This window comes from Drosophila suzukii, chromosome 2R (genome assembly GCF_043229965.1).
Source record: "Drosophila suzukii chromosome 2R, CBGP_Dsuzu_IsoJpt1.0, whole genome shotgun sequence".
Classification (NCBI taxonomy): domain Eukaryota; kingdom Metazoa; phylum Arthropoda; class Insecta; order Diptera; family Drosophilidae; genus Drosophila; species Drosophila suzukii.
In genome coordinates, this window is record NC_092081.1 from 8,632,427 (window position 1) to 8,647,635 (window position 15,209).

Here is a 15,209-nt window from a genome sequence, read left to right on the forward strand (position 1 = left end):
TATGAAATATAAATAAAAATCCACCAAGTAAAAATGATCGATAACTATATAATCGGATTTATAGCTGTTAACCAGAGCGCATAGTCGTAACTATAATAATAAATTAAATAAACAAACAAATATATCAAAATGAGCTCAGGGCAGGGATAACGGCGGAAAGAGAAATACTATTAAATTAAGTTAATCAAATGTGTGCGCTGTGAAATTAAGCAGCTGCCGTATTGGGCATGTTTGCATTTCCACCTTGCCGTTGGCGTTTCCCGCTCACGACCACAGGCTCATAAATTATATTAATAAAAAGCCAATGGCAATGGCAACAACAATGCAAGGGGAAGTGGGTGTGTAGATCCCATGTGTGTCATTGCTGTTAAACTTTGTTTACATTTTGTTTATTAAACGACGCGGAAAACTAGCGACATTCAGCAAAAAGGTGGGAGCGTGTTAGAAACTATATCGGGTCACACCTGACTGACAATTCGCTACCCCTTTCGCTCAGTGGGTTCTATTTGATTTTAATTAAATTTCCGCAACTTTGTCACAATTTGTTTGTGTGTTTTAGAGCCCGGTTGGTGTTGCTGTTGTTGCGTGTTGCTGTTGTCGCCCTTAGCTTTTTCCAGGATGGCTTTGTTTGCCCGGCTCGAGCACGTGAATGTAAATGTGAATGTGAGAAGTTGAGCCAGTCATTAATTGCCAGGCCAACACCTTGGCTCCTTTGGCAGGTGTCGCTCGTTAGGTTTTGTGACGTGAAAATTTCGTTGATTTCTAGTAGTCCTCCGAAAATGGTTTCCTCCTCAGCCGGCTGCCATCAGCCAGGAGCATTTCGTCCTCCGGCTCCCGGATGTCCTCCAACTGCCGCAGGACTTGTGGTACGCGGGCCAGGTGAGTCCTTTCTGAAGGTATAGGGGAAATATTTGCTTCAGAAGAATGTAAATATTGTGTTTTTCTTACAAATTGTCGTGTTTAATGAGGTCAATACTTGGATATTATTGAATTTTCAATTATTTTAATTTATTCTTAAGATTCTTTAGTTCAATAATACAATATTACGATCTATTCTATATTTCGATCTAAAACTATGAATTTTCCAGAGTCTTAGGATTATTATAAACTCTATAGAACTTTAAAAAATGTTGAGTCAACTTTTTATATATATATACCAAGGCACCTGTTTCCACTTAACACCATGTGTTTTAACTTAATGTTGGGAATATTATACATTCAATTATTTATCCTGTATTTTACAAGTTATTGTGAATTTTTTCTATAAATTATAAAAAGGGGTTCCCTTACTAATTGTAAAAAAATTGTCTTAAATTAAATATAAATCGCTATTAACTTCAAATTTCTAAAATTCATGACGAACATTAGTATAGGTGTGCTGACCAATATTAAATTCGATTATTATGTACTAATTAACACAGTAGGCCTACTTTAAAAAACCACTTAGCGAACATAAAGTTAAGACCTTATCCGAAGTACAAAAATGGTATAATCATTATAGACTCACCCAGCTCGTCGGATATAAAGGTTATTTTCGCCATTGGAAGGCCGTATTCCTCCATGTCCGCCATGCTGAAGGTGCCTGAAATTTATTCCTTTCAAAATTTTTATTTTCCCTATTGAAACGAAAAGTGTTTTTTGTGTGACTGGAAACGAGATCTGACGGGGCGGGCAGTGCCTGCCTGGGAATCTGGGAATCGATATCGACGTTCGATACTTTGATTCCTCGCTGTCTATTCTCCTCACTGCCGATGTCCCTTTTCTCCTGGTGCGCAGTTCATTGTGTGTGTGTGCCAATTATTACGCCTGATTTAATAAACTCAATGAGGCTCTTAACTGCTCTAAGTGGCTGCTAATCGTTTCGGGCAGCAATATAACAAATAAAAAGTGGCGAGTGAAGAGCAAAATGGAAATAAAATTGTTATGTGCACATCAAACGGAATGGATGACAATTGGAGCTCTCCTTACCAACGAAGCAGCCATCCTTCATTTCTATCCGGCATCTTCCTCCAAGTCTTCCCGTCTGTCTGTGCCCCATTCACGCAAAAAAAAAAACCCACCGGAAACGGAAACGCGCCGCAAATTGCAAAGTTTGAGCAGCAGCACTCGCCTGCGCGCTCTGCGCAAATTAATTTCATCTTCGATTCTTCTATGGCGGGAAATTGGCAGCAATTTTCTTTGCACTCTTCGCATTTCCCCGCGCGATTATAATAAATGCGAATTTCCTTGGCCATTTCCTCGGCACTGGGCAAATACAAAATAAGCAAAAAAAAGGAGGAGGTCCTTTAAGGCGTGGCCTGCCCCGAAAGTCCTTTGTTTGATCGCCGTCAACATTCATGAACTCATATTTTCGATGAGAGAAGCCATTTTTTTTGCAGCTTTGTCCTGCTGAGGATTTTGGTTTTTATATTTTTTTTTTCCGCTTTCTGCATGAACAGTTTCAAGGACATGACCGAGAATTCAAGTGCGCGGCACTTGAAATAACACAGAAATATCTGGGAGAGAAAGGGCCAGTCGGACAACAAAGCAGTGTGAAATTGTCATTTGTGTGGGCAAAAGTAGAGTTAAATCAGGCGCATAATTACCAGGACCTATTCACGTGTGTGAGTGTGAGCGGACTTAGGACATGTGAAAAGGTGAAAGGTGAAAGGTTGAGGGGATAAACAGCGCGAGTGTGTGTGGGTTGTTCAGAGTTTGAAATGCGGCAGCTTATTCAAATTGCTCAAATGCTCGCATTATTTGTGCTAATTTGTGGGCAATTTTCTAATGGCTATGTGTGAAACATAATAATAAGGCTATCCTGGCTAAAGTGTTTCTTAAGCCAAAGATCTAGCTAAGCCAACGCTTTGGAAACTGCCAAAGTACTTGAGATTATAACCGTTTCGAAAAGGTTTTCAAAAGTAATTTGCCTTTGGAGGGTTTAAAACATTAAGTTTGGGTTTGGGGAGTTCGGGAGTGGGTCTACAACCATCCCCCAAATGGAACCAAGTCTATTAGAGTCAATTAGCGAGCGATTATAATGACTGGCCGGTTGGTCCATCCCCCTTGTCACTCAGTCACTCAATCAGCCCCCCTGCATCGCTTTAAAGTCATTGAAAAATTTGCACATAAATTGCGTAAAGTGCAGATTTTTGTTTTGTGTTTTTTGTTCTGCCCTAACACGTTTACACGGCCTCGTCGTCGAGGTCCTCTTTCAGTTCCTGGCCAAAGGTCCTGTTCCTGTTCCTGTTCCTCTGTCTCTGGCCCCGTGTTCCAATGGGCTGCACCCTTTTGCCTGTTCGTAAACGGCAATCACCCCCAATATATGTGTACATATATGTATGTTAACCACGTGAATGCATCACCATCACCCCTTTTCTCTATCTGTATGAGTGTGCTGTGTGAGCCTCCTCCGATGGCTTTTTTCTTCTTTATTTTTATTTGGTCAGCGAAAGCGAACATTGTCAGCCCAATTTCACACAAAAAATGCAATCAAATGTGACGCTTTTCATTATCCCCGCGATTTATATTTTCAGTCAGTCAGGCGGGGAAAAGGGTGTTGTGAATCGCAGTGGAAATGGAAAAAATTTAAATCAATCAAATTAAATTGCCGTGCCCAATGCAGATTTTAAATCGTTCGCGTTTCCCCTTGAAAGCGGAATTAATTGGCATAAAACTAAGGATTTTTGTTTGTGCTCAGAATGTTAATGTAATCAGACGAGTTCAAATAACTTTGTTAACTTTAGATTTACAGAATGCAGTGAAATGTTATGAAAAACTGTCAAGGAAATGCATCACCTAATAAGTTATAAGCAATATATGTAAAGCTTAATAAAAAGATATTTGTTAGGCATGTATTTTTTTAAAAATATAGATTATTTTAAAATTTGTATCATTACACCATTTAATTTTTGTAAAATATTTTTTGGTAATGCAATTATAATTAGAATTTAGGTTCTTGTCATCATAAAATTAAAACAAATATATATAAAAGTTTAAATTATTTAATACATTTTTATTTTAGTGGATCAGTACTCAAATTTAAATTTCTATACTTATAGACCTAGCAAACCATATTTTAAAAGCCTGTATATTATGATTTAATATTTTGCAAATCGACATACATTTTTCCCTGTGCATTTACTGAACCAAGGATTCGCTTTTCAAGAAACGTTTTTGAAGTCTCAGAGCTTCCAACACTTTACGCTTCGCTGGGCACAAGTTTGGATTGTATTATATTCGGATTTTTGGTGGCTTTGCAGCTTCATCGATAATAATTGAAGTGAAAACAATGTGTGTGCTTTGGGGTGTGTGCGATGTCTCCATATAAAACGGGTATATGGAAGCGCCTTGAAGAACTTGATGCCCTCATTGTTAGAGCAGTAATACTAATTGACCATATGGGTCGTTTTGTGCGGCATACTTCAAGTCAGACTCGAACCGCCTATATGGTAGAAGGTAGGTACTTATGTGCCTTATTCGATTCCAAAATATATTTGCGCTCTTTATTATGAATTTTAAATCGAATTTGTATGGAAATTAAGAACTGAAAATTGCATTATGACGAGACGACGTCGACATTGTGTGCGTGTTTATTTTTGTTTTTGTGCAAATTGATTAGTGGGTTAAGCCCAAGTCGGGGGTTGGTAACTTCCCATTCCCGTTCTGAATCCCGGATTTGATTGTGAGTCCGTGAATTCCGTGTTTGTTGTTGTGCATCGCGGCGTAAAGTGATTCGCTTGAGAAAGTGAATTCCGGTCGGAGCAAGTTGCGCCCATTTTTGCACATCTCACTATGCAACTCATTAGCATCTGTCGCCCCTTTTTGGCCAAGTGCCAGCGATTTGGGCCCATTAATTACCCATTTGTACGTGGCTGCAACTAAAAATGCAACTGCAACAGGGACGGCGACAGGCGACGACCGCGAATACAAATTTCATTCATAATGCAGATCGAGTTCTAATTAAACGGCCCAACGCCATCTTGACTAATTGTCTTGGCAATCCCGGCGAGAACATTTGTCTCTGGCATGGTCCGAGTACATATTTCATCTTTTTTTCCCAGAATGAATTGCATTTCTGGTAATCAGTCGAGTGAGGGCTGAGCAACACATATTGACATTGGCAATTTGTTTTCGTTGCCGCCTTTGATCATCCGTCTTGCGTCATCTCCTGCCCCAAAAAGACCTATCGTATTTCCCCCCAGACATAAACAAAACATTCAGCTTTCTTCTCCCACTTTGGAATGCGTCTAAAAATATCAGAATCTTTTCGAAATCTCCGCATACACAAGAAATATTTGGGGAATATTTTTGGCATTCCCAAAAAGCTTTTGAGGTGGTATGCGGGTAATATGAAACGCCCCTGGAAGTGGAAAAGCTCTGCCAAGGAATATAGCTTATAATATATATACCCTCTGATGATGATCAATGGAAAGCTGTTGGAAAACTTTTCAGTAAAGCTCTTTCCCACCTGGATACTATATGCTATCCCCAACCCACCCCTTGCCAAATTTTTTCCAAAATATCCATATTTTTAGAAAAAATTAAATCTAAAAAATCGTTTTTATTTATAAATAATTATAAATTGTTTTAATTAATATTACAATCATGAGATTATTTTACATTTCGTAGTCAATAGACCCCATCCGCTCTACTGGGGGACGTTGTTAGGTTCTATACAAAATACATGAGGGTGTTAATTCATTCGTAAAACAATCAAATGGTGATCAACATTTAAGGAAAGCCGCAAGCGATTAACAAGTGGATGGGGATCGCGGTCCGTGGCATTAGATTGATAATTCATTTTGATTGATGGTGTTGTGTTCAGTCAGTAGATAAGAGTATTCTTGAACCAAGGATGACACGTTGGTAAATAATGACAATTCAAAAACAAGTGGATGGATGGTGGTGTTGTTTGTTTTTGTCGGCGGAGCACCCGCTGCCCCCCACCACACAACCAGAACCACAAGAAGCAGAACCAGGTAAGCAGAAGGTGGAGACGGATGACACCGCCGGGTGGTGGTGGTGCTAGTGGAGAGCAACTGCTTAGAAGCACTTGCGGTGGACGATGCCGGGGCCGGACTCGTCGTACTCCTCCTTGGAGATCCACATCTGCTGGAAGGTGGACAGGGAGGCCAGGATGGAGCCACCGATCCAGACGGAGTACTTGCGCTCTGGGGGAGCGATGATCTTGATCTTGATGGTGGATGGGGCCAGGGAGGTGATCTCCTTCTGCATACGATCGGCAATACCGGGGTACATGGTGGTGCCACCGGACATGACGATGTTAGCGTACAGGTCCTTACGGATATCCACATCGCACTTCATGATGGAGTTGTAGACGGTCTCGTGGATGCCGCAGGATTCCATTCCCAGGAAGGAAGGCTGGAACAGGGACTCGGGGCAACGGAAACGCTCGTTGCCGATGGTGATCACCTGTCCGTCGGGAAGCTCGTACGACTTCTCCAGGGAGGTGGAGGCGGCGGCGGTGGCCATCTCCTGCTCGAAGTCCAGGGCAACATAGCACAACTTCTCCTTGATGTCACGAACGATTTCACGCTCAGCGGTGGTGGTGAAAGAGTAACCGCGCTCGGTCAGGATCTTCATCAGGTAGTCGGTCAAATCGCGACCAGCCAGATCCAGACGGAGGATGGCATGGGGCAGAGCATAACCCTCATAGATGGGGACGGTGTGGGAGACACCATCACCGGAGTCCAGAACGATACCGGTGGTACGACCGGAAGCGTACAGGGAGAGCACGGCCTGGATGGCGACGTACATGGCGGGCGAGTTGAAGGTCTCAAACATGATCTGGGTCATCTTCTCGCGGTTAGCCTTGGGGTTCAGGGGAGCCTCGGTCAGCAGGACGGGGTGCTCCTCGGGGGCAACGCGCAGCTCGTTGTAGAAGGTGTGGTGCCAGATCTTCTCCATATCATCCCAGTTGGTGATGATGCCGTGCTCGATGGGGTACTTCAGGGTGAGGATACCACGCTTGGACTGGGCCTCATCGCCGACATACGAGTCCTTCTGGCCCATACCGACCATCACACCCTGGTGGCGTGGACGACCGACGATGGAGGGGAAGACGGCACGGGGTGCGTCATCACCGGCGAAACCGGCCTTGCACATGCCGGAGCCTGAAGGATAACACAAGCGGGTGGGGATCCATTAGTCGGCGATCAAAATGGACTGGGTTTGCGGAGGGCAACTGACATTCGCTCTAACGGACAGCGAGGAAATTTCATTTCTGGGGTCTAAGTTTTGAATACTGGAAAAATCCGGGGCAGAGAGAAAAAATCTCTCAAGAAATGTGTGATCTTTTGGGGGACTACATGCGGAAATACGATTTCCGAAATTGTATATCTCTTTAATATCAAGATATCAAGAAAAACTATCTCTGAACAAAAAATTTATGGTGTGTTTTAGAAACAAATGTTTGCAAAATAATATAATATTTTAGCCTTCTCTTTTAACAATATTTTTTGTCTAACAAAAAAAATTCTCTATATTTTTACTAGGAAGTATTTTGGTTTTTTAATTATATTTAAATTAGATTCAAGATACCATTTAATTAGAGAATCGAATTGAAATATTAATATTTAATAATATTTTTAATTAAAGCATGAAAAAATTGAACTCTTTTCGTATAATTTCTGTGAGAAATTTGGAATTTGTAACCCGAAGGATGAATGAGTCTTTCACAACTCGAAAGTATCTTTCACTTTGCGATCACTTTAGCACTAGTTGCAGGGAATATCCTTTCGCTGTTTTGTCCTTTGTCATTTTTTTTTAGCAAAAGCCAAGGAGATAATCCGTTTGATGGGGAATACGCACCATTGTCAACGACCAGAGCAGCAACTTCATCGTCACACATTTTGTTTTTGTTTGTTTGTTTTACGGCACCACGGGTGAATTAAATCAAGAGTTACGGTGTGTACGGCTTGGAACACAACTGACTGACTAAAGTATCGCCGCGTTGGTACTCGGATTTTATACCGCCGCCGAAATGCCATCTCGTCCAAGAAGCGCCTCTGCCATGCCCCCCGCCGCCTCCGCCCCCGCTACGCCCCTCGCCCCACAGATCCACGAACAAATACTCAGCAAACGAATATGCTCGGTGGATGCGATAATGCTGCCCACCGGCCGATCCGACTAAAAATAGATCCTTCAGCATAGGGGGATCTTTGGAAAACATAAGGCGCGCGAGTGAGAAAGATGCATAGCGCGGTATAGAGTATGGTACATTATAGTATAGTATAGTTCGGCATGATCGAGCGTGGAGATCGTATCGGTTGGGATCGGGTACGATCGGCTGGGGAGCCAACTGCTCGGTGATCGGTGGCCCCCAGTCAAAAAGTGCCGTATAAGGCAAGGAGGCGCCTCCAGCACACTCGCTCTCTCTCGGCAACGCTCACTCTCTCGTTCTCCCACTATATCTCTGCCATATCGGCTATATCTGCCATAGCGGTTCGGTTCGGTTTGGATTTTTGGGTCGTATCGCTCGGATCGCTTGGTTGAGGGGGGGATATTCGCTTTGTTGTTGGCTTCTATTTTCTCGTATTCCTCGTTGTTTTCATAACTTTCGTGTTTTTCTCATGTCGTAATAAATTCATTTTCTATTTTCGATATGTACACACATATAGACCCGTATTCAAATCGCATCTCTATAATTTCCCAGCCTTTGCACCTTCATGCCTATCGTTTCTATTTTTGGTCATATTTCTCATTGCGCTCTCTCGCAAGATCTGCCCACGCCCCTTGTAATGAGCATTAATTAAACTAATTGTTTATTTACAAAAAAAAGGGGCTGAAACAGAAACGTTTGTGGGGCTTGAGGGGGTTATGCTATATAGGATAGGATTTGCTTAACCGTTACATGCCGGCTTTGCAGGGTTCCCATTTAAATTAGGTTTGGTGCAGTCTATTTTTGGACTGCAACTAAGTGGGGCATGTTTACGTTTTATGGCACAATCCGGTGAGGCCAATCGTTTCTATGGATCCTCCTCACTCTCTATAGAGAGCATACGTATACGAATTTTTCCCAATTCTTTCTATACCAAAATACAAAGGCACAGAAGTATATGTAGTGCGGTTCGGTTGCTATACTACATGGAAAAACAAATGGATTTAGATGTCGCTAAATTGTAGCATAGGCCCCATGCATATTCATTCTCTTCCTCTGTACTATAAAATTGTATTTTCGCATAGATATATACACTTAGATATATAATACCTATAAGATGGAGCCCGAGACTATGGAGAGGGATGACTAATCCCTAAAACCTAAATTGCCAAAAAATCTTTATCAATAGAATTGGATTATTTTCGAATTATTTTTAGACAATTCTAAATATAGGCAAGGTGACAATAGGCAAGGTATTTCTCCAGAGTTGCCAGAGAAAAAGTAGGGCATATTTTCATATACTAATTACCTGACTTTTGATGATATATATTTTGAAAATTATATAACTAAACAAAAATCACCCTTAATAGCGACTTCTAAGTACATTTTAATCGGGTGCATACAAATACACACATGACAGTTAAGTACATTTTTTTTGATTGTTTTTTAATCGACCAATATTTTAATTTAAGTCAAAAAATAGTTTTGAACAATTGGTTCGGTTTGTTAAATAGAGAAATTTAGAGTTTCGACGAAGACCTGGAATAATATGCAACTGGAAAGATTCAATTTTTCACTAGGGCGTTTTAATAATTTTTATAAACAAAGTGGAATAAAAATCTCTCTCTTATAAGGGAATGTGGAAATGGTAATTTTCAAGCCCAATAAATACAAAAGCTTTTTAGATGGGTTCACAGTTTGTTTCAGAACCGAAATACTTTTTTTACATCAGTTTCAAATATTTTTACTACAAAAACGAAAATTAATAATTTGAATTCTATAAAAATGGTTGAATTTTTTATATGAATTTATTGATATTATTGAAACTTAAGCTGATCTTCTATTATTTTTGTTCCTGTGTATATAAATATAAAACCATTAACAACTATTTAACGTTGAACATTCTTTATCTAAGGCTCTAGATTTTTCAATCAAATAGAAACTGTTGGTTAAAAATTTTAAATTTAGTTAATTGATAGAAAAAAAATTTGTATCACAAAAACTGTACTTAAATGTAAAACAAACTTAATTTCCTGAAAATACTATTTTTTATTTTTAATCGACTTCATATTAATGCCATTTTTCAAAATGTAATATAGTTATGTTTTTATGAGCAAGCTTTTTCTTGTACGAAAATTGTAGTCTCAAAAATTTTCTTTGTAATGTAAAAAATGAAATTATATGAGCAAAATACAATTTTAAAATAAGTTTTTTTTATAATAATACCTGACCAAAAGTTTTTTAGTTTTTGTAACAGAAATCGGGAATGGTTTTGAAATAGTACTTTTCATCATTTTATATTCTAACAAAGTTTTACCCATTTTTTGTATATCTTATAATAGTTTTTTTTACTTACAAAAAATGGTTTTTTTTAATCTGGGCTTTCGTAAGGACAATAATTTAACTGATATAATTAAATTTTTAATAATTTTTATAGCAGTTAGTTTTTGGATTTTCTTTTAAATGTGATGTAAATAATATATTTGCTTAAGTTTTTAATATACCTACTGGAATTCAGACTAAAATGGAAAGTGTATGCTTGTAAAATGACTGCTGACACACATTCCCCAGTTCATTTGAAGTCTGTTACTCTTAGTTTAAGTCACGTGAAACAACTCAACTGTTAATTCAGAGTTAATTAAAATTATATGTCACGACTGTCACTGTGTGACCATTTATCCCACCAACCACCACATCCTTTGGGGAGGACCCTCAAGGCATCGGCAGTCAAATGGCAAAGCCAAACTTTGTCGCTGTCCATTAAAATAACGAAAATAAAGCCAATTGCAAATAGATTATATAAATGGCTAAATCAAAATTTAATAAAACCCAGGGAAATGTGCACTCGCTGGAGCGTAGAAAAAATAGGAGGGCCATGGTGTCACCAGTAGTGGCAGTTCCAAGGAATTTTAATAATGAACACGTATCCTGGCAGCGATTCCACCTTGTTGTTTTAGTGCACGTGCGCCAATTGCCAACACTAAAGGGATTCATTTGTGAATTATCCAATGCCAAAAATCCAGGGCGGACCATCCCCACCAACCCAAACCCACGGGCCTAAATAAACACACTGAGTCGAGGTCGATGGCTGGGAATCAACGAAAACAAATTGCAATTGAGCCGTCAAAGGATGGGTGACAAAAAGTGGCCACCACCAGTCGCATGATGATGAAGATGGGGATGGCTGATGAGGATTGGAACTCAGTTTTGGTTTCGGATTCAGATTCAGGAGGGATACAGAGTCGCGATGCGCATTTGACAGCCCAAGCGGAATGCACACAGACGATGGCGATGAGGATGAAAGGCGCGGATGGGTCTGGGGTTACGCCCAAAGCCAAGGCAACAAGCCGCTACATGGCTATAGAGCTGTGGATAAAGGATATATACTGGGTTCACCGGGCTGCTGTGAAAAGTGGTCCATGGCCCGAGGACCGAGGACCACCCCCATTTCGCTCGTTTAAAATGCCTTGGATTCCCATGAATTTCGTTGGAATTTTTATTAAGTTGCCAATTTGGCAATTGACAGAGTTGATCAAAGAGGCTGGGCAATTGCGGGGGTGGCTGAATATTTCCCTTGATTTCTGTGTGAATTAATTTCAAATTAGTTTGCCACATGCATTTCGGGATTTATTGGATTTTCGCAGACGCACCCAAACACAGAGGGGGCAAAACACAAAGGGGCATGAATGTGAAGGGTTAACCACAATCCCTTAATAGCCCTAATCATCACAATCGATGACCGGTGATTTATTTAGCGCATTAGCAGCTCTAGTATTGACCACTGTCCAGCTGCCACAAACTCATCTGCCACTTGGCTGTCCCCTCGAAAACCCCCTCCCCTTTTCGTTGGCTTAAAATCAGGTCAGGCAAACGCATATAAACACACCATTTCGATTCAGATTGTGATTTCTGGAATGCATTAATTTGTGTTAATGGGGAAAAGCAAAGATTTCCCGTTTTGTTAGGGCTTGGAGTGCAGGCGAGGTTTATTTTTAGTGGCCCACAATGGATACACACATGGGAAACTTTAGGATTGCCTGGAGATGGAATTTTCCATGGCCAATGGGCGAATCCTATCGTATTTCATCCGAAACATTTCCTTAGTCTATCGCAGCCATAACTTAATATTTAGTCATTCACGTGCTGCCTGCAATCGGTCAAAACGAAGGCAGACAAGTGGCAAATTGTATCTGCACATATAGCAAGACCCACATATTCTATGCCAAATCCGCATATATCTTTGTCCACTGGCCAGACCGAAATACTTTCGGATATGCGCTCCATCGAGTATTGTTTCTCAAATCTATAGGTCGGTTATATATCTGCCTAGTCTCTGTCTGCCGCACTGTACGCCTCCAGGGCAAACAGAAATATTCAAGAACAGAGCGCAGAGGCTAAGATAGAGGCAAACCGTGTATATGTTCTCCTTAAGAATGTCTATAAGAAAGTGGGGTGGACCACTGACTTTCTTTAAAGATACATTATTTAAAAAGTTAATACACCAAAAAAAAAACAACAGTTATTGACAATAACTTTATAATTGATAGTAAAGACCTTCAGATGAGCGTACCCTTTATAATTTTGGAAAGTTGTTCATAAAATGCGTTAAGACCTTGATCCATTTGCATGAGATTCTACCCAATTTTTGTTGTATACTTTATTCCTTAAATTAGGTAACTCTTTTACTGAGATATATCGAGGCTTATGTTTAATATATATAATTCCAATATTTTTTATATTTCTCAAAAACTAAAAGTTAATATACATTTAACTAATTTGTTAGGAGGGAGAAGGTCTTGTTCCTAAAAAATCGATGGTCATATAAGGGTTGCATTCCCAAAAAAAAAGACATGTAATTATAAGTGTGATTATAGAACCCCATTGTAAATAGATTGACAAAGGTAATAATATATCTTAAAATAGAAAAGATTTTTGAACTCTTGGTACTGGGAAATGAAACTTTTTTGCAATTTCCAATGCCAATTGGGTTTTACCGGTCAAATGAGGTTGCATTCCCAAAATAAAAGACCTGTAATTATATGTGTGATTATAGAACCTCATTGTAAATAGATTGACAAAGGTAATAATATATTTTAAAATAGAAAATATTTTTGAACTCTTGGTATTGGGGAATGGAACTTCAGGTAATTTCCAATGCCACTTTGTTTTTATCGGCAGAATTTCTTGGGTCACCCGAATCAATTGCATATATCGCCGGCTATTACCTATATGAGGGAGGAGCGCAACAACAACCAAAAGTGACGCGGACATTTATGGTCTGCTCAAAAACTGATTTCTGTTCGGTTTGCAGCACACCAACACCCCCATATCGGCACACCCGCACACTCGCACACTCGCACACTCGCAGCAGCAACAACAATCATAAACGGGGAATATGTTGTTCAATAATTTCAGTTCTGGCCGCTGGTTTCATTTCGTTTGTATGGATTTATTTTTAACGTTGTTATTTTATATATACACGAAATAGAAGCAGCAAGCGCATAGGAAAAACAAAAAATTTATATATATTGAAAAAATGTAGAAAATTAGAGGATGAAAAAGAGCAACAGAGGAATAGCGCCAACGCTTTCATCATCGACCAAACGGGCGCGATCAGCTGTATGTCGTCAATATGCGATATATCTCGGGATGGATCGAAGATATTCGTAGGTCGGTGTGAGTGAGATGTGTTTTTAATTAAAGTATATGTAGAGATATGCGGATACAGAGAAATTGGAAGAGAGATCTATGGTTTTTTTTTTTTTGGCTGCCCCATGGCCATTCAGCTTCCGCACGGACCACTCATGGCCACGGGAAAGCATCTTCATTAGCAGCACAATCGTCATGATCGGTGCGACCATCTATGTGGAATCCACTCGGACTTGGGCTCGGTGGTTTTTGACAAATCCTATTTATAGAGCTCCCCCCTCTCGGTTTTTCGGTTGCCGTGGAACACTTGTCGCTTGTCTGCTCCAAAAACAGAACCGAACCCTCGCAAAAGCATTTAAAAATTTTAATTCGACTTCTTCAGTCGTCACAGGCAGAGTGCCTGTGTGCATAATGCACTCTTTATTCAAGTTCAATTCAGTTGGACTTTGTCTTGCACTTGGCGTGCATCACAGTTTTATTTCATTTGTAATGTATTTTTGGTTCTTCACCGCCTTCGCCTTTGCCTCCGAATCCGCCCGAGTACTTTGTGGTCCCCCAAAAGTGCCATTCTTGAGGAGGGCGGCACACATGTGATTCCTCGGCTGGCATTTATGCCTTATATGGCGAGTACTTGGCACCTACTCGCCCCAGAAATGGGGTATTTTTGGTATTCCTCCGACCATCTAGATTCTATATGATTCATTCGCCTCCCGATCTCTATCTTAGGCTCTTCTCCCCATCGGAAAACACTTGGCCATCTCTCAATGTGACTATCACTCAATCAGTGAGTAATCTATAAATGTATATTAGTTTTTCATAGAAGTGGGGGTGGAAGTGCAATGTACCGGATGCGGTTTTCCACTCAGTCGATTTACAATGTGACAGATGATCTTAATGAAGCCATGGAATCTTTTATAAACAAATAATATTAAATATTTTTGAATTTTTTTTGAAGGACCTAATAATTTGAAATTTAACGGTGAAGGACCTTGATAACCTTCAGGCGCCACCTTTACGGCTAATTTTGCAGAATCGCTATTTTCCGTCCAAGTAGTGACGCCACTCATTTGTAAAATGTAAGATGTATATTCTTTAAATTATTTGCATTTTAAAACCTGGTGAACATTTTATTACTTTTATACACTTACTATTTATATTTATAAAATAACAAATAACCAATTTAAAATATTCTTAATTCGAATATATGTATATATATTCGCCTCGTACACCATTTTTGAAATCTGTAGCTAGGACGCCATCCCCTAGTGTCACTATAGGCCGCCCAGGTGGCGTTCTGCATTAGCGAAGACACGAATCGATAGATTAGACTAGCTGTACTAAACATATCGCTACCTACAGTGGGCAAAAGGTAAAGACTTATGGAGTATGGACTTTTAGTACAACCTGTACTTATACTTCTTTATTTAAGACTGTTTAAGTGGTGGATGAAAATAAGACC

The 15,209-nt window shown here is 39.9% G+C and overlaps 2 protein-coding genes across 2 annotated transcripts; both read right to left on the bottom strand.

Moving 5' to 3' along the window:
* Positions 1–373: 373 nt before the first annotated feature.
* Positions 374–1,668, bottom strand: LOC108008884 (uncharacterized). The gene is made up of 2 exons (XM_017072788.4): positions 1,508–1,668; positions 374–890 (listed from the first exon to the last, which is right to left on the bottom strand). Exons 1-2 carry the CDS (start codon positions 1,569–1,571, stop codon positions 763–765), a joined length of 192 nt encoding a protein of 63 aa, XP_016928277.3. The 5' UTR covers positions 1,572–1,668; the 3' UTR covers positions 374–762.
* Positions 1,669–5,522: 3,854 nt separating this feature from the next.
* Positions 5,523–7,925, bottom strand: Act57B (Actin 57B). Its single transcript, XM_017073515.4, has 2 exons — positions 7,813–7,925; positions 5,523–7,115 (listed from the first exon to the last, which is right to left on the bottom strand). The coding sequence occupies exons 1-2, from the start codon at positions 7,850–7,852 to the stop codon at positions 6,025–6,027; spliced, it is 1,131 nt and encodes a 376-aa protein (XP_016929004.1). The 5' UTR covers positions 7,853–7,925; the 3' UTR covers positions 5,523–6,024.
* Positions 7,926–15,209: the final 7,284 nt, after the last annotated feature.